The sequence below is a fragment of the Nicotiana sylvestris genome, chromosome 6, assembly GCF_000393655.2.
Source record: "Nicotiana sylvestris chromosome 6, ASM39365v2, whole genome shotgun sequence".
Taxonomy (NCBI): domain Eukaryota; kingdom Viridiplantae; phylum Streptophyta; class Magnoliopsida; order Solanales; family Solanaceae; genus Nicotiana; species Nicotiana sylvestris.
In genome coordinates this window covers 54603377-54622921 of record NC_091062.1, presented here as the reverse complement: position 1 = coordinate 54622921, position 19545 = coordinate 54603377, and the positions used below count along the sequence as shown (strand labels likewise).

At 40.4% G+C, this 19545-nt stretch overlaps 2 protein-coding genes across 3 annotated transcripts; both read right to left on the bottom strand.

Moving 5' to 3' along the window:
• Positions 1–283: 283 nt before the first annotated feature.
• On the bottom strand, positions 284–5268 carry LOC104220846 (uncharacterized WD repeat-containing protein C2A9.03-like). 2 transcript variants are annotated; one of them, XM_070150118.1, is made up of 10 exons: positions 5070–5268; positions 3689–3813; positions 3410–3577; positions 3237–3323; positions 2757–2891; positions 2555–2665; positions 2059–2150; positions 1871–1976; positions 1296–1382; positions 284–1212 (listed from the first exon to the last, which is right to left on the bottom strand). In XM_070150118.1, exons 2-10 carry the CDS (start codon positions 3794–3796, stop codon positions 799–801), a joined length of 1308 nt encoding a protein of 435 aa, XP_070006219.1. In that variant the 5' UTR covers positions 3797–3813; positions 5070–5268; the 3' UTR covers positions 284–798. The 2 variants fall into 2 exon arrangements, with proteins under 2 accessions (XP_070006219.1, XP_009770111.1); XM_009771809.2 differs by having other exon boundaries at positions 3689–3837; positions 5070–5263.
• An 8761-nt stretch (positions 5269–14029) lies between these two features.
• LOC104220857 (uncharacterized) lies at positions 14030–15016 on the bottom strand. Its single transcript, XM_070148459.1, has one exon. The coding sequence runs from the start codon at positions 15014–15016 to the stop codon at positions 14030–14032; it is 987 nt and encodes a 328-aa protein (XP_070004560.1).
• Between the last annotated feature and the right edge of the window lie 4529 nt (positions 15017–19545).

The window sequence follows — 19545 nt, the reverse complement described above, 5'->3', positions numbered from 1 at the left end:
CGGGACGGGATGGGACGACCGTTTTGTCCCGTTTGTCCCGTCTCGCGATCGTCCCGCTTAAATGTCATCCCGTCCCGTCCCGTCACGTTAATTTCGTCCCGTCCCGTTGGACAGCCCTACTCTCATACGAATCAAATTAAATTAATGCATGCATGGTACATATGATTTTTTCAAATAATTGGTTGTTCTTCAGACATATTTTAAAGCATCGTAACATGATGTCTAATACACAATTTCTAGAAGAAACCTACTATTATTCACTTATTTTTATATTTCATGCAAGTTTGCAATAACATGTCTGTACATTAAGTCAAGAAAAATAACAATTTCAAAAATTAATGTACATGACTTTAAGAATCATAGCAATGGTTCCTAATCAAATAAGAAAATTAGAAGAAGAAAAAATGACTCCCATGCTGTCACTAATGTTACTCAAAATTTTGATGCAGACATCACGGATGGCCAAGTTTTCTTTTTCCCCTTCGACAATGCCTGTTGAAATTGCCAAACCAATGATACCCATACATGACACACACACAAGATCTTGTAGTCTCTGCCCAAGGAAACCCCCCCTTATTTTCTTGTTCACTTCTGGAGCTAGCGTTCTATACATCCCTCCACTCCTTATATTGGCATTTGACCGGTGCACAACACTTTATGAGACATACCTAACTAGCACAATGTAACAAAATATACACCTAAATCTATTACTACCTCTGTCTATGCTACTAGTTGACTAAGCTGTGCCAGAACCACTTGTAGGGGAAATGAACACACCCAAACCAGCCAACGGAGTTCTCAGATTATTGTGTCAAGGTAGGAATAATTGTGGCGGCGTCCAAACTCAAGGAGGCTACCATATGTACGATCCCAAACTCCAACGAACAGTGACTCTGTATCAGGGCTGAAAGACATGCCAGATATCTCACCGAAAAAATCAATTTCTTGCTCCTCCTCATACCCACTTTTTACATCAAAAACATGGACGAAATCCGCAGGCTCAGCCATAGCCATATATCTGCCATCAGATGTGTAGCGGATCGACCGAATAGCTCCAAGGTTACCCTTCAAAGCAGTGACTGACTTGGATAAGTTCCGCAAATCCCATATTCTGCAGGTTTTATCCTGGTTCCCAGTTGCAAAAGTTATGCCATCAGGATGCCATGCTGATGCAAATGAGTAGTCTACATGTCCACACAAAGGTGCAACAGTCTGCGAGTTTCATTATCCGACAGCTATCAGACATTGAATGTCGATGATTTGTATCACAAGAGGAAGAAATAATGTGCACTTACCTTTCCGTTCCTCGAGTCAACTAATATACCTTCAGGATCATCCCCAACTACTACGAGAAGCTTACCATCAGGGCTCAGTGATGTATGCTAAGATCATAAAATAGGAAAACAAAGTAAACAACGTTAATATGCAAAATGAAGACAATAGCCTTATAAAAAGAGTTGATCAAGATAGAAAATGTATTATTCCACGTAAGTAGAAACGGTATAAAATGTAGTTAAAGAACCTAGATAAAAGTATCTAAGGAAAGGGCATAGGTTTTCTTTACTCAAAAAGAAAGGGCATGGGTTTTCTTCATCCAACATGAAACATCATGACACAACCTTGATCCTAAAGACCAATCAGAAACATTATAATTCCAAAGTAAAAAATTTATAATAAAAAATCCTACCTATGCTGCATCACAATCCACATGAGTAATAGCAGACAATATCTAGTAACAGAAATGCTGCGTAAATGCAGAATTTGAAGGGAAAAAAATTCTTGAGGAACACCCACTGTCACATATGCATTTAGAGGCATCCATGATCTGATACACAAACATGTGCAGAGAGGAGACAAGGCACAAACTTACATTTACTGGCCAGGAAAAGTGAAAATGCTTGGACAGTTGAAATTTCTCCATATCAAAATCTCTAACTCCACAATCGTTATTTGAAGCTATAAAATGTAGTGCACCACTGAGAAGCAAAAGATATCTTAATTAGCTTCATTGTCATTAAGAATAGTGAATGTAAGCAATATGCTGTATAAACACAATACCTGGCAGTGTTATAAATGTCAACAGCATTAGTAATGGCATTATCATCATATGTAGTCCTGGAGCAGAAACAAACTCCGGGCCTATCTAGATACTGCATATTTCAAGAACATTAATTCCACGTTAAATTAGTTTCACTTTCTAAGGTGAAGATCAAAACAGTAAACCCAGAAGGAAACGAATTTTTTTCACATTGTTATATCATATCTTTACGTTCTACAAGAAACATTCTTCTTAAGTTCTAAGTAATATTTACTATCAGATAAATGTGCTAAAATGCAACATACAACAACAATATTACAATTTGATAATATGTGGGTCTGTCAAGTGGCAACCATATATCGACTTAAACCAATTGACATCTATCTAAAACCTAATCCTAGCCTAAAAGAAACAAGTACACAAACAAAAAGCAAAGAATAAATGCTGCCACTGTGGATGGCAAAAGCTAATCCAAGAAAAACCAAATGCAGAAACCAATGTAAGGGAATGACATACCTTGCAAATAAGTTCCCCTTGAAATCCCCCAGCAACAAGCAAGTTATCTTTCACTGCAAGTGTGCTGACTTGTGTCTGCGTAAATCCTTCTAAAAGGCTTCCAGGATGTTTCTATAATGGAAAAGAAGCAAGAAAATGTGGAAGGTTATAATTGAATGTCCTAAACTAAATGTTTGGTAGATTCCATGTCCAAAACACTCACCTCACATGGTGCTACATGCCCTGATACATTGAGAACTTCGTTTTTAGCGCAAGTCAAGGATGACCAATGAATGACGGAGAAATGTGACATAAGGTACACATCATGCTTGGAAGTTGCCCAGACCAAGTTCCTCAGCTACATACACACGACAAAAACTTTAGAATAGGTTTTGTTGTTGCCAGAAAGCATGGTAGCATGCACTTTAATTACAAGTAGACAATTAACAAACATGCAAATTTAACCGATTTGTTGGCTCAACTAGGGTAACAGTATCGTGCAGCACATCAAATTTGATATAGGTTACAAACACATTATGATGCTTATCCCTGTCGCTCTGGTATTCAGTTTTTATGCCAGCAAACTGACAAAAATGTCATCTTAAAATGGTGTGAACTTGTTCTCCATATAAGGGCCTAGTCCCTCACATACAATGAAGGAAGCTGAATGTAAAGAAAAATGTGACAAGAGCCAGGACATTACCTGGAAGTGTAAAATTGTTGATTTAACAGATCGTGAATTACGTCTGAATTCATAATATAAACACTCTTTCTTTGTGGCACTGCATTCCTGTTGACAAGTAAAAAGAAACAAAGACAACAATGTCAGCAATGGGCACAGAGCTGACGAAGCAAGAAAACCACAAATACATTTACCTTCTCTGATGCCTCCCCAGATTGAGGAATATTCTCATAGTTCTTATACTGCTCTAATCTCGTTTGCCTGTATTTCTCCCTGGTTATGCTAAGCCTTTCCCAGGGGATCCCTTGAATGTCTTTGCCTCTCCTTGCCTCAGCAGCAGAGGTATCTTGCATTTTATTATTCTAATCCAGAAACAAACAATTCAAAAAATTTACACACACTCATCACAACAACTGCATAAATCTAACAAGTCCTTGTATAAATAAAAGATTTTCAGGGAGGAATTCACAAACCATGTAGTCATACTCATCTACATCTGAATCAGAGCCACCCATGTCTCTGCCGTGGAACTCATCATCCATATCGTCATCTATATCCTCCATTTCATATTCATCTGCCATGTATTCAGCATCATCTCCTGGTTGGTGCGACATGTTTTATCCTTATTAAATGACCAACAACAACATTGGCGAAGGTTAAATACACCAGAGTTGAGATAATGTGCAAGGATATACAAAGCCAAATCTAAGTATGGCACCAGACTATCACGCAGCTTTTCAGTAGTAAAGGATCAGTCAGTCGACATCCATATATTGAAAGACGGTTATCTTGTCCTTCTAACATTATGTGATTGTATGAATGCAGTGTAGACGCACATTGTGCAATAAGAAAAAAGAGAACAGAAGATAGATACAAAGAACCAAGGAGGCACGAAACATGCACAACATAGTCTTCTCTCTATCCAGCAAACTAATGAAAAGCAGCTACTTATCAAACTAAATTCCAGCCATAGGGAAGACTCCAATTTGCATAAAGGATCATAACAAGTAAACTACAATTGCTGAAATAAAATTTCCAACTCTATTTTAATGTGGTTCGAAAAGTTGAGAAGTTAGCCTAAATCACAATAGCAGACTAAATTCCAATACTCGAAGAATGGTCATGCTTCAAAATTCAACTAATACTAAATAGACTCACAGTAACGAGTTTAGCTTATATATAAAGATTTCAATCAAATCCGAGCGGAGGGAAAAACGCTAAGTGATTTCTTCCTATCTCCCAAGCATTAGTGGTAGAGTTACTTGGTAACTTGTGGGATTTCTTCCTATCTCCCAAGCATTAGTGGTAGAGTTACTTGGTAACTTGTGGGAGGTAGCAGGTATCGGTGGAATTAGTCGAGGTGTGCATAAGCTTACCCGAGCACTACCGTCATAAAAAATGGATTTCGACCAATGAAATAAAATCAATTTTTATAAGTGATAAGTGGCATGTACAGAATTACAGCTAAGGCAGTCAAAAAGAAAATCAACAAGTATTATTCCCAACTTCAAATTTTATTGCCAGCCAAAAAAGAACATTCTGGATTACTCATAGGAACGCGCAAAGTACAAACAGAGAAAATTGGTCCAGACCGTAAAATCTAATACGAGTTCACGAAATCCACAATTAATCAAACCCTAAAACTGGCGAGAGCTTGAAGAGTGATACAAGGAGATTAATTATATGCATAATTACTGCCTCAAAGGCTGATTAACCATAAAGAACATAACACACAAATGAACCCTGATATTTCACAGAGTAAAATTCACATTCCAAAAGGGGGGAAAAGGAAAAATTGTTAATTACAATTTACAAACATAAATATAAGCGTGCAATTGTTTATAAAATTCTGACCTTAAGATAAAAGAGAACGCAGAAGAAAGGCAAAAACGAGCTCAGTTTAATATCGACCCGAAATTAGGAAGAAAAAATCAGAGGGTATTATTATACATGAGAATTAGATTATTAGTTAAAGTAAGAAATTAAAGCTGTTTAAGGCCAGTAGATCGTGATAGGTTTGGAAGAAAGAGAATACGTAATATCTATCTATCTTTATCCACTACTTCTCATGATATGATATGATGGTCCCTACTCCCTACTAAAATGTGCACTGAAAGTTACAGCTTCGCCGTTAATTTTTTGTTTAAGTAATCTGCCCAAGTCGGTTACACAGAAGGTAATCCATCGTCCTAAATAAAATACTGCCCCCTCACTGTGCCCTCATTTTAAGACGGTGTGTAGTATTTGTTATTCTCGCTGGAATTTTAATAGTATAAGATTTAATGAACTTCATTCATCATTAGTTACACTTCAGGGTGCCTCATTTTTTCCTGAAATAAACAAAAAAACAAGAATATTGTAAAAATTTAAGTATATATGTGAACAATAACAAAAAGTTATGCTATTAATATATTTAATCAATTATAATTGATATCATAAGAGAACATCCGATATGGATGCATTTGCCACGAATTCTGATGATCATAAAGATATGTGTACATCCGACATAAGTGTGTTAGCATTTCAATTGAAAAATTCTGAATTTGATGAATTCATGGGAAAAAGAAAAAAGAGAACATAATCAATCTTACTATAATACGTTTAGTTGGTTATAAAGTAACTTTGATCATTTAAGAATTCTTGATGATTGTATTATATCAATACATGACCAGAAATTTTCAATTTCTATTAATAAAGAAAAGCACAACATTATATAGGTCAGTACTAAGATGTGAAATATCCTTAGATATAGTAGAAAGTATTGTTAGAATTCATGGACTGTTTACCCTAAAATGCTAGTAACAATTAAACTTGTATTGTGATTTTAAAGATATGTGCTTTAATCCAATACTAACTGATAAACAAGGAACCAAATGTATAAATTAAAGAGTAAGGTAAGTCAAAGCAGTGTGTAAGCAAATCTCGACCTCGAGTTATGGCAACCTCGAGGTAGGTGAATAAGAATAATAAAATAATAATAAGGCAACTCAGATGAACAGTAAGCAAGAAAGTGATGTATGTATATTCTCTTGTCAATGATTGATACATTACAAATGATTTCGAACTTATTCTCGAAGCGACCCCTCGAGCCTACGAAATTGGGCATACCTGATTTCGACCGTATATAAATAGTCCCCGCATTTCTTAGAGTAAGATGATAAGAAACGATTTGATCCTTGATCCTCTGATGCCTCGATCATGATGTCAATCCCGTGACGTCAGCGACAGAAGTGATTGAAAGGTCGCGTCTGCATAGTTCCCAAGGTCATTAATTAAAGGCGGCTGATGGTCGGCCATTGGCTTCCCCAAACCGTTGAAGCGACCACTATAAATAGGCCAATTTCGCAACCTTTGCAATCTTTATTTCTCAAACCTTTCCCAAATCTTTACTAACTTCTTCATCTTCTTTGAGTCCATCTTATTCTTCAATTTTTCCTTGTTACAACATCAAGTTCTTCTCTTCTCTTGAGTTTCACAACAGTGATGGCTAAAACATCTAAAACTGTTCCTCAGAAAGAAAAAGCTTCCTCATCATCGCGGTCAGCTGATAGTAGAACGACGGTGGCACCTTGTATTGAGGACTGCATTCCTGGGCCATGCGAGCTATCTTCCGATTTCAAAATCGATAAGCCTGCATCAGTTCCAGGTTGATGCGAGCCTATGTCTCGATACATCTGCTCGATAATTGAAAACGATCTTGAGCAGGTGAAAAATGACTGCAATTGGGAGGATAAGGAGGTGGTGATTCCTTCCCCTGAGGAGGACATCACCACCCATGTGGAAGGATATTTAAGCGTGTATACTTATCTTTTCACACTGGGTCCCGTAGACCCAGTTATTCTCGATTTCTGTCATCAATATCGAGTGACACTTGGCCAGATCTACCCTTCTTTCTGGTGCATTGTCAATTTGCTCAGGTATTTTTCGAGCAAGGTCGAGGGGATGTATTTTACCCTCGACCATCTGATCAGGCTATACTGCCCTCGCCTCTATCGAGGTGCGTTGATAAAGCTCCAGCGTCGATCCTCGAAGGCGTTGTTGTATCATCAATGAGGACAAAGACCGAGGATAGATGGGCCGGTTAGTCCGAATCAAGACCTCCGACCTAATTCCTGCCAAAAGGATGCCATTCCCCGAGGAATGGAACATGAAACGTAATTACAATCCCATCGATAATGCTCAGTACTCTGCCTTCTCTATTCTTCTTTAATCTAATTTCTTTTTGATGGTGCGGCTTCCCTTTGGTTTCCTGGTGTGATTCCGGACCTCACAGGTTGGGTTCAACAACTGGCCTCCACTTCTTCACATGCTGAACGCAATTGGTACGATTTGGCCAAGGGTCGGTGGGAAGCTAAAAACCATGGTGAGTTCCTTTGTTCATATGTTGACGTTTCTCTGTAAAATACTTACTTTCCCCTTACGTAGGCCTCAGAGACACTGTTGTTATGAGGCCGCCTCCGCCCGGTGAAGAGGAAATCCCGAAGCCAACCAAAGAGAAGAAAAGGAAAAAGGCTTCACCACCAAGTTCCCCAAAGCCCAGAAAAAATAGGGCTCGAAAGCCTAGGGTCGATCCTGTAGACCTATTTGCTGACGTGATCAAACAACTTCGGGATAAAGAGGAAGAAGGAGAGGATGCCGACTACTTGCTGGTAGCTCGGAAGAAGGGAAGCACTGAAGCTTCAAAGGCCACTGAACTGCGGTGGCTGATGTGGTTCAATCTCAAACCGAAGAAATCTCGGAGGGGGGCTCAAGTACAGTCCCCAAGCCATCGGATGATAAAAACGCACCTCGTCGTGAAGGACAACTGGCGGGTGATCCCGAAGGGCATATTTTCTAGGCCCTCCAAAGAGAAGAGAATGTCCCAAGTGAATCACTTGGGATAATTAACATAGATGAATTGCCGCCTGACCATGTGTTCTCTGAAGGGTAGTTTCTAGATGCCCGGGCCATGAAGACTCACGACGTAGGGATGACCCATGAAGGGAATGATATTTTCCGGGAATGCTTTGTGGGGGTCGAAGATGGTCCCGACCCGGATGCTTCGTTTATTTTTGACGAGGCTCAACGGCTTCTTAAACAAGTAAGTTTTTGCCTCCATAATTATGTTCATGTTTTATTCTCGTTTTTCTAAGTCCGATTTCTTTTCTTTGTGTGAAGGCTGTGACGCTCCATCGACAAGCGTTAACCAAATCTCGAGCCGAGCTTGCCCGATGCGAAGCTGAAATCAAGAAGCTCGTGGAAGAAAGGGACGGCCTCAAACTCCTCTACGTTCAAAAAGAGGAGGAGATTAGGGACCTTCGAGCCGACTTGACGAAGGCTCGTCGAGAATAGACTGAGCTCATTGAGCAGGTAATGTAACTTTTTGGGAGTTTGTTATGTGTTTATTTGACTTACCAACTAACACTTCGACTTTGCAGGCCAGCAGAAGGGCGAGCTGGTGGAGCAGCTTCGAGAGGAGGTCAAGGCGAAAGAGGCCGAGACCCTAGGGTAGAATCAGCATATGGATCATCTTGCCTTGGAGAAAGACACGCTTCGGGCCCAGCTGGCTTCAGTCGAATGCCAACTTCAAAATGTGAAGGGGGAAAACTTGGCCCGAAGCCAGAAGATTGATGAGCTCGAAGCTAAGTCAGCTGCCGAACTTGCAAAGGCTAAATCTCAGGCGGGGGCATTTGTGGACTCTTATCGAACTGACACCGAGGCTGCCAATATTTGGGCACAGGAGATCTCTATTGCTGCTGAAGTCAAATTATCATGCATCGTTGACCAGACCAGGCGACAATCCTGGAGAGAGACTCTCGAGGAAGTGCACGCTCGTGGCTTTGACCTCTTAGCTGATATCGAAAAGGAAAAAACTTTGGAGGACCATGCTGTCACTTTACTCTCTGATGATAAAGACTCTGCTAGTGATTCCGAGAGCGGAGGAGATGAGGACGCAGTCCCCAAGGAGGAGGTTCTCGAAGATGTGGCTCCTGAAGATGCAGCTCCAAAAGTACACTAGGCCCTTAGGATTTTGCTTCATTTTTTGTGTGTAAGGCTCCTTGTGGGCATTGTAAATACTTTTCATGTATATAAAGAATTATTTTTCTTTCCGCTCTATCTTCGATTTGTTGTGAAGTCTACTTCGTTTTTGTTTTGTGAATTTTTTTGATGTTATAACTTCAATAATCGAGTGAGCACTGGCTCGGAATCGGAGTAAAAAAAATCCCTAGGTTTTTTAGTAATCGATGGGCAATCTTATAATAGAATACCTCTTATGGTTTTTTGAAGAATCCTCAAGTTATGCTTAATTCGATTTTAAGCGAGCTCGGGATGGTGGGACCCTTATGTCCGAGTTGAGTAAGAATAAAGTCTCGAACTCTAAATGTTTTGGCCCTTAGGATCTTTTATGTTGGGCCGATATGGCCTTTAAGAGATGGCTATTATTTCACCTTTTCGGCTTAAAGACTTAGTAAAAATTTCTTTATGCCTTGGCATGCATTATTTACCCATTGGGTTTTCTGAGGGTTTAGTGTCGATCAGAACCTTTTTGTGTTTTTGTGCCTTAGCACCAGTTTGTATTTGAATGATTCGAGACCTCTTAAGGTTTTTTGAGGGATGATTTTATTGAAGCCCTTTGATTATTTTGCCGAGGGTAGCCTTTATTAACCGGTTTTCAGAGAATTCGAATGCCTATTTTTATCGCGGGATTCGAACGTCTTCGAGTCACGTTATTTCGTCGTAGCCTTTATTTCGACCGTAGCCTTTAGTATGGACGTAGCCTTTGGGTATGCCTCTTGGACTTATTTCCCGATAACATTTCGAACTTGTTCGAAACGTTAGTCCCCGAGTATAATGGACTTGGCCTTTACGTCGAGGAGTGCCTCTTTGAAGTCTTATGAATCCAAGTTTAGATAACTCGAGTGTGTTGATTGTCGATGACAGTCCCCGAGTATTCAAAGTGTATTTGCGTTTTGGCCCTTGAGCTGTTACTCACAAAATCACAAGTATGGAGCTCGTATAGTAGCAAATTTCTTTGAGACAGAAAGTGTTTGATATAGACCGAATGCTTCTTTGAATAATTCATACATACATACATACATGTTTTGCCATCGGGACTCGACTATTCTATATGGACACGGTTCATTCAACTGTTTGGCCCATTACAAAGTTTTCCTATAGAGACCCTCTTTGGCGTGAAGTATTTTTCTCGAACATATAACCTCTGAGGGTGATGCCCCCCAGCATCCGAGGTTGATTGAAAAGAAGCCTTGGATACTGTTGAAGTCTCCTTAGGAAGCACATAGTTGTTGCCTCGTTAAAAACCTCGCCGGAAAAACCCATTTGGGATAAAACTCGATCTAAGGGAAAAAGAGTGCAACGCGTGCTTTAAAACCTAAGGTCTTCGTGTAGAAGGGTTCTATCAACATCTTCGATCGAACACCTGCAATAAGTTAGTATCAAATATAAATGGAAAAAAAGAGAAGGTCATACCTCAACAATAATGTCGTTTGAGTAGTGATACATTCCAATTGTTTGGTAATTATTCGCCTTCCATCGTGCCGAGTTTGTAAGATCCTTTTCCGATGACTCGATATGGTCTTTCCCAATTCAGACCCAGTTTCCCTTCATTCGGGTCTCAAGTATTGAGGGTGACTTTCCTTAGAACTAAGTCTCGATTATGAAGTATCGAAGGTTGGTTATTCTATTATAATATCTCTCAATTCCTTGCTTTTGTGCAGCCACCCGAACAAGTGCAGCTTCTCGTTTATCATCTAATAGCTCGAGGCTGGTATTGATAGCCTCGTGATTTGATTCCTCCGATGCATGTCAAAATCTAGCGCTGAGTTCCCCGACCTCTACTGGAACTAAGGCCTCGGAGCCATATACTAAAGAGAATGGGGTTGCCCCCGTGCTGGACTTCAATGTCGTTCGATATGCCCAAAGAACCTGGGTAGAACTTCTCTCCATTTCCCTTTAGCTTCATTCAACCTTTTCTTTAAGTTCTGAGTGATAGCCTTGTTTGTCGATTCAGCCTATCCGTTTCCGCTCGGGTGATACGGCGTTGATAATATCCTTTTTATTTTGTGTGCTTCGAGGAACTCTGTTACCTTTTGCTGATGAATTGCTTCCCGTTGTCGCATACGATTTCGGCAGGTATCCCGAATCAACACACGATGTGGTCCCAGATGAAGTCTATAACTTCTTTTTCTCTGACCTTCTCGAAGGCCTGTGCTTCCACCCATTTAGAAAAGTAGTCAGTCATAAACAAAATGAATTTAGCTTTACTTGGGGCCGTTGGTAGAGGGTCGACGATGTCCATTCCCCATTTCATGAAAGGCCATGGGTACAAGACTGAATGAAGTTACTCTCCGGGCTGATGAATCATCGGTCCAAACCGTTTACATTTATCACATTTTCTAACAAACTCCTTAGTGTCGTTTTCCATGATATCCCAGTAATACCCTACTCTAACAATTTTGCGAATCAAAAACTCGATGTCGGAGTAGTTTCCATAAGTGCCTTCATGGAACTCTCGTAAAATATAATCGGTGTCCCCCAGCCCTAAACACACCGCCAATGGTTTATCAAACGTCCTTCTATATAATGTTCCATCTTCATCCAATGTGAACCGATCGACCTTGGTTCGTAGAGCCCTTGACTCTTTATGGTCTGATGGGAGCTTTCCATTTTTTAAATACTCAATATATTTATTCCTCCAATCCCAAGTCAAACTTGTAGAATTTATCTCGGCATGACCCTCCTCGACCACAGATCTCGATAACTGGACGACAGTCCCCGGGATAATATCATCTTTCTCGACTTATGACCCCAAGTTTTCAAGTACATCAGACTCACTATTTTGTTCTCGAGGTACATGGTCTAGAGTCCACTCCTTGAAGCGGTGCAAGGTTACGTGTAGCTTGTCCAAATACCTTTGCATCATATCCTCTCAAACTTCGAAGCTTTTGTTTAATTGGTTCACCACCAATAAAGAATCGAACTTGGCTTCAACGACTTCTGCCCCCAAGCTTTTAGCTAGCTCGAGACCTACAATCATAGCCTCATACTCCGCCTTATTGTTAGTCAACCTAGAAGTTTTGATAGATTGTCTAATAGTGTAACCTGTAGGTGGCTTCAAAACAATGCCAAGCCCGGACCCTTTCACATTTGAGGCACCGTCCATGAAGAGGGTCCATACTCCTAATGATGTAACCGATTTTAATAGAAGTTCCTTTTCCACTTCGAATACGAGGGTTGGCGTAAAATCGGGTAGAATTCTGCTAAAATTTGAGACTTGATGGCCGTTCGGGGTTGATACTCGATATCGTACCCGCCAAGTTCAATGGCCCATTTGGCCAATCGTCCTGATAACTCGGGCTTGTGCAAGGCATTTAGGAGAGGATAAGTGGTTATCATACATATGGGATGACACTGGAAATATGGCTTTAACTTTCTAGATTCACTTATTAATGCAAGCGCCAATTTCTCTAAGTGTGGATACCTAGTTTCAGCATCTCCTAAGGTCTGACTTATGTAATAAACAGGAAACTGCATACCTTGCTCTTCTCGAACTATTACACCATTTACCGCTATTTCGGACACTGCAAAGTATAAGTACAACTTCTTTTCTATCTTCGGATTGTGGAGCAGAGGTAGGCTCGATTAGTATCGCTTCAATTCCTCCAATGCTTGTTGACATTCCGGGGTCCATGCAAAATCATTTTCATTTTGAGTAAGGAAAAGAACCCGTGGCTCCGATCTGATGACCTCGAAATGAATCGGCCCAAGGCAGCTATTCGTCCGGTTAGTCTTTGTACGACTTTTACACTGTCTACGACGGTGATATCCTCGATGGCCTTAATATTATTGGGGTTGATTTAGATTCCCCGATTTGATACCATGAAGCCGAGGAATTTGACCGAGCCGACCCCGAAGGCACATATTTTGGGGTTAAGTTCATGTTTTACTTCCTCAAGATTTCGAATGTTTTCTGCAAATGAGTCAAATGGTCCTCTGCGTGCAAGTACTTAACTATAATGTCATCATATAAACTTCCATTGATTTACCTATTTGTTCTTCGAACATCTTATTTACTAGGCGTTGGTAAGTAGCTCCTGCATTTTTTAGCCCGAAGGGCATTACATTGTAATAGTATGTTCCATACTTGGTGATAATAGAGGTCTTCTTCTTGTCTTGCGATTTCATCTGAATTTGATTGTACCCGAAATAGTCATCGAGAAAGGTAAGGATCTCATGGCCAGTCGTGGCATTGATTATGCGATCGATGTTAGGCAGTGGAAAAGAGTCTTTAAGGCATGCCTTATTTAAAACCTTGTAATCTACGCACATTCTAAGTTTGTTCCCCTTTTTAGGGACTACAACTACATTGGCTAACCATTCGGGAGTATTTTACCTCCCGAATGGACCCTATTTTAAGAAGTTCAGTTACCTCATCCTTTATGAATGCATGCTTCACTTCGGACTGGGGCCTTCTCTTTTGCTTCACCGGTTTTAATCTGGGGTCGAGGCGTAGTAGGTATTGTTATTACCGGTGGGATCCCTGTCATGTCTAAATGGGACCAAGAAAAACAATCCATGTTATCGATAAGAAATTGAATGAGTTTTTTCCTGAGTTCGGGGGTTAAACCCGTTTCTAGGTATACCTTTCGCTCGGGCATATACTCGATCAGTATAATCTGTTCCAGCTCCTTGACCATTGACTTGGTTGCATGCGACTCTTCAGGATCGATGAAAGTTCGAGGAGTTAGGAAATCCTCCTCTTCTTCTTCGATAACCAATTTCTCCGATTCGGTCAAGGATGGGGACGGTGATTGCTATTTGTCCATCTGCTTATGTTTGGTGCTCGATTTTTCTGAGGTCAAAAATGCTAATATCGACATCACCTCATCGACTGCAAACATTTCCTTTGCAGCGTGTTGTTCCCTATAAACTGTTTTCATACCATCCATTGTTGGGAATTTCATCATTTGATGAAGGGTCGACGGTACTGCCCTCATGTTTTGGATCAATTGCCTCCCGAGTAGTGCATTATATCTCATGTCGCCTTCGATAACATGGAATTTTGTATCTTGGATGGTCCCGACCACATTTACTGGTAGGATTATCTCCCCTTTCGTTGTTTCACTTGCCATGTTAAAGCTGTTTAGGACTCGAGATGCAGACACAATTTGGTCCTGCAGGCCGAGCTGATCTACGCCGCTCGATCTGATTATATTTGCTGAGCTACCTGGATCCACTAGAATACGTTTAACTTGAATTTTATTTAACAAAGTAGAAATTACTAGGGCGTCATTGTGAGGGTGAGAAATGCCCTCCGCTTCCTCGTCATTGAACGATAGGATGCCTTCGGGCACATAACTCCGAGTTCGCTTTTCTCTAGTAATCGACACCTTGGTACGTTTGAATATAGGACCTTGTGGAATATCGACCCCGCCAATGATCATATGAATTACATGTTGCGATTCTTCCTGCTCATTCTTTCTGTTGGCGTCTCTTTCTCTGAAGTGATTCTTAGCTCGATCACTGAGGAACTCTCGAAGGTGGCGCTCGTTGAACAATCGAGCTACCTCATCCCTCAGTTGCTTGTAGACTTCAGTCCTATGGCCATGTGTGCCATGATATTTACACATCAAGTTTGGGTTTCTTTGAGAAGGTTCAGTTTGTATAGGTTTGGGCCACATGATGTCTTTGACCTTTCCGATAGCTGATACAATCCCTGTTGCATCAACACTGAAATTATACTCCGATAACCGAGGTGCTTCCGCGCGATCAATATGTTTATCAAAACCATTCTTACTCATAAGTCCCCGAGAATTTTGCCCTCGATCATTTCTTCGATCGTTCCGAGGAGTATTGCACCCCGAACCATTGTTTCTTTGATCTGCGACATATGGCTGATACTGTTATCTATTCGACCTTGGTTCCCTGTTGGTATCCCTCGGGGCTTTAACTACCAATCTGTTTGGATAAACTGAACCCGAGGGGGATCCCAACTGGTCGTCCTTGACCCTGATTTTCGATTGATAATGATTATGCACATTTGCCCAAGTTACAGCTGGATACTCGATCAGATTTTTCTTCAACTGTTGTGACGCTATCGAACTCCGCTCGTTCAACCTTTGGGTGAAAGCTTGAACGGCCCAATCATCTGTGACCGATGGTAATTCCATTCGCTCCATTGGAAATTGGGATACGAACTCCCTTAGCATTTCATCACCTCTCTATCTTATCTTAAAAATGTCTGATTTCCTTGTTGTGACATTTATGTCCCCGGCGTGCGCCTTCACGAAGGCTTCTGCTAACATAGCAAACAAGTCTATGTAATTCGGTGGCAAGTTGTGATACTAAATCATTGCTCCATTTGTCAAAGTTTCCCCAAATATTTTCAGTGAAACCGACTCGATCTTATCATCATTTAAGTCATTTCCTTTAATCCCGCATGTGTACAAAGTAATGTGTTCATTAGGATCACTCGTCCCCGTTGTACTTAGGTATATCCGGCATATGGAATTTCTTAGGAATGGGCTTCGGGGCCGCACTCTAAGGAAATGGATTCTTCTTTGCATCCAAACCTTTTATTATTGGGAGTGCCCCCGGTATTTGATCAACACGAGAGTTGTATGTTTCTACTTTCTTGTCGTTATCTTCGATTTTTTTCTCTCCTGACTCGATTCTTTTGGTGAGCTCCTCGAGCATCTTCATAATTGCAGGATCAGTCCCCGATAAATTACCATTCGACCTTTCTGGCACCAGCTCAGTACGGCGAGTGATTTCGGGTTCGACCATACTCGGAGTTTTATGTTGACTTTGAAGCTGAGCGATAGCAACCTGCTGAGCTTGTAGCATCTCAAATATTATCTGGAGACTAACTCCCCTGTCTCTTACACCCTGTGTTCCTTGGCCAGGAGATCGGACTTCCCTGCGTACACTTCCTCCGGGGTCTGTGCCTAAATCCGCATTCAAAGCAATATGCGAACTAACATCGACTTGTTCTGCAATTGGCACTTCCCCAGGGTTAATCGGTAGTACACCGGCTCCAACAATTATATTATGGTTTTTCCTGTGAAATCCAAGACTATCATCGCCATGTACATGTGCCTTTTGTGAGTTTGACATGTTTTAACCTGAGAACAAATTTTTTTTGACAAGAACAAGTATGAGAATGGCGTGTGTTATTAGAATCAGTACTGAAACAATCACTATTATTCTTAGCCCCACGGTGGGATCCAAACTATTTACCCTAAAATCCGAGTAAGAATGAAACTTGTATTGTGTATTTAAAGATATGTGATTTAATTCAATACTAACTGAAAAACAAGGAATCAAATGTATAAATTAAAGAGTAAGGTAAGTCAAACCAGTGTGTAAGCAAATCTCGACCTCAAGCTATGGCAATCTCGAGGTAGGTGAATAAGAACAATAAAATAATAATAATAAGGCAACTCGTTGGTTCCACATTTTATTCGGTCGTAACTCGGTTCGAGAACCTTCTCTCATAGATTCCCTTCACCTGAACTGTAAGCAAGAAAGTGATGTATGTGTATTCTGTTATCAATGATTGATACGTTACAAATGATTTCCCTTTACATAGTAGGGAAATCCTAAATAAGGCACACTTTTAATTGTAGTAGGGAATCTTATTATACAGTTGTCTAACCGCCTAGTACAAATCCGTTCTGGAATTTATGTCGTGATCTTAGGGCCACTGTGGGAATTTTGCCCTTTTGCTATGAAACCATAATGGTATCATCTCGAGGTTGGTCATACTTGGCCTCAGTGTTCATCGAGCACTTCGATCTTCGAGTTTTGTACTCCGCCATCGGGCTCGAGCCCGGTCTATTTCGAACTTGTTCTCGAAGTGACCCCTTGAGCCTACGAAATCGGGCATACATGATTTCAACTGTATACATGGACTTGAAGGTTTAAAGTTAAATGGCCTAATAGATACCTCATGAAGTATGGGATCTGTTACATCTCACGTTTTTCGTACGTTAAAGTTTCATCTTCAGTTAATTGACATAAACTCGGGGATGAGATTATCTTGAGGTTAGCTTATTTATGCTATTTATACCAAGCAATAAGTAAGTGCCATGAAGGAAAGGGTGCACGACATAAACAAAATGAGTTTCGCTGAAGGTTGTCGAATTTGGATAAAATACGGTCCGAGCTATAGTACCTGATACTTATGGACTAGTACCATGCAAGGTACCATATGAACAAAATAGTATGATGTATAAGGTGTATTAAAAATAAGTAGAATTTTAAATAATTTGAGACAATTCTTAATTATGCGGGTAATTGGTTAATTACCGGGTAACGAGACATTACCTAATTACCTAATAAGTGGATAAAAAGTAAATTTCCCACCCCCACCCCACCCCCACGTGGTAGCAAGCCACTAACCAAAACAAATGATGCATTAGTCATGTTGGATAGGTGGCAATAAATTAAAAGAAACCTTCAACATTGGACAGAATGAAACAAATCTCTTAAAGATTTCTTTTAAACATTAGGAGGCTTCATATCCTTGAAGAATTAAAAGATGCTTATCTTCAACATTTTGAGAGAATAAGAAAAGGCTCTACATGAGACCTTCTGAAGCTAACTTCAACATTGGACAGAATGAAACAAATCTCTTAAAGAGTTCTTTTAAACATTAAGAGGATACATATTTTTGAAGAATTAAAAGATGCTTATCTTCAACATTTTGAAAGAATAAGAAAAGGCTCTACATGAGACCTTCTGAAGTTAACGTTGAAGGCACCTGAAGCCAACGTTGAAGGCCATCTGAAGCTAAGGGTCTTTAATAATTCAAACAGAGATTTCGCAATATCGTAATCAACGTGAGGTTTTGAAATTGTAAGGGAGTACAGTGTAAACCTTCTCATGAATATCAGACGGATTTTTTCCTACTCCAGGTATGTTAAGACTAAACCCTTCTTCATTTTGGCATGATCTCATAATTATACGAGTTTGATAACGAGACATAAAGAAAAATTCATATCCCAAAATTTATATATATTTTTCTAGTCCTGTAAGTTACAATATTCTCCTTATCGGGACTTCATATTCAATTGAGTATTTCTTTTTTCCAGTCAAGAGAGCAGAAAGTCTATATATAGAGTATTACAATATTTTCATTACCATCGAGCTATAATCAATAGGCAGGCCACTATTGGGCAACCTTTGGTCAGATGGTAAGTTATACACTGAGCCTACTATGGTCGAGCGCCTATGAGCGAGCTCGGTTGGTCAAGATACAGAGCCTAGTATGGCTGAGCGCCTATGAGCGAGCCTACTACGGCAGAGCAGTTATATATATATATATATATATACCGAGCCTTATAGGGCCATACAATTATTTTACTTACTATATTGAGAGGGTTGAGTTAGTATCAGCAGGTAAGCATATGTTTAGATTATCAGTTCAGTTTGAGCTTTTTGTATATTACCTTACATATTCGGTACATTATTTCGTACTGACGTTCCTTTCTGGGGTGCTGCATTTCATGCATGCAGGTTCAGACAGACAGACAGGTAGACCTTCTCAGTAAGTATTGCTCGAGTTTAGCTTTATCGGTAAGCTCCCCGTCCTTCGGAGTTGCCGGGTCTAGAAGTTTTGTGTACATCTTGTGTATACATATAGATAGGTTATGGGTAGGTCAGGGCCCTGTTCCGATCACAGTACATCCATTAGTAGAGGCTTGTAGACATATCATGTCAGTTAATGCAGTATGTTGGGCTTGTAGGCCCTGTACGTATTTTTTGTTGGCTTGTCAGTTATAGTAGTTATGACGGCCTTACTGGCCAAGCTTTATGTTGACATTTAGTCAGCATTAGTCTCTATTCAGTTTTATATTTTTCTTCACAAATTATCTTTCAATGTGGCCCCTGGCCAAAGTATGACATTATATGTCCAAAATTCCTGAGTCGCAAGTTGGTACGCGAGGATAGATGAGGCACCGAGTGCCGGTCTCGTCCCCAGGCTCGGGGCCTGAAAAAAGTGGTATCAGAGAAGTTCTATCCTAAGAAATCTACAAGACATATCTAATAGGATCTTGTTTATAGATGTGTAGTGCACCACATTATATAAGCAGGGGACTATAGGGAATTTAGGAGTTGGTTACCCTTCTTTCAAATCTAAATCGTGTTGTAGAACTGAGTTATAGGAAATTTGAGTTAAACTTACCTGTTGGAGTTTGCATGCACAGATAACGGTAACTAGGAAGACTACGGCTAGCCAAAAGAGAGAGACAATAGTAGATGAGGGGACTAGCACGGTACCCCCAGTAGATGGGCCCAATCGGAGGCCCATGGAGAGACCCATACT

Excerpts from the sequence above, each read along its gene's own strand:
- LOC104220846 (XM_009771809.2), bottom strand. The coding sequence starts at position 3,829 with ATGTCGCACCAACCAGGAGATGATGCTGAATACATGGCAGATGAATAT. Across the intron at positions 2,892-3,236 it reads CAACAATTTTACACTTCCAG|CTGAGGAACTTGGTCTGGGC; the intron begins GTAATGTCCTGG and ends GTGTGTATGTAG. Across the intron at positions 2,666-2,756 it reads GGCATGTAGCACCATGTGAG|AAACATCCTGGAAGCCTTTT; the intron begins GTGAGTGTTTTG and ends TTTCCATTATAG.
- LOC104220857 (XM_070148459.1), bottom strand. The coding sequence starts at position 15,016 with ATGAGTAAGAATGGTTTTGATAAACATATTGATCGCGCGGAAGCACCT.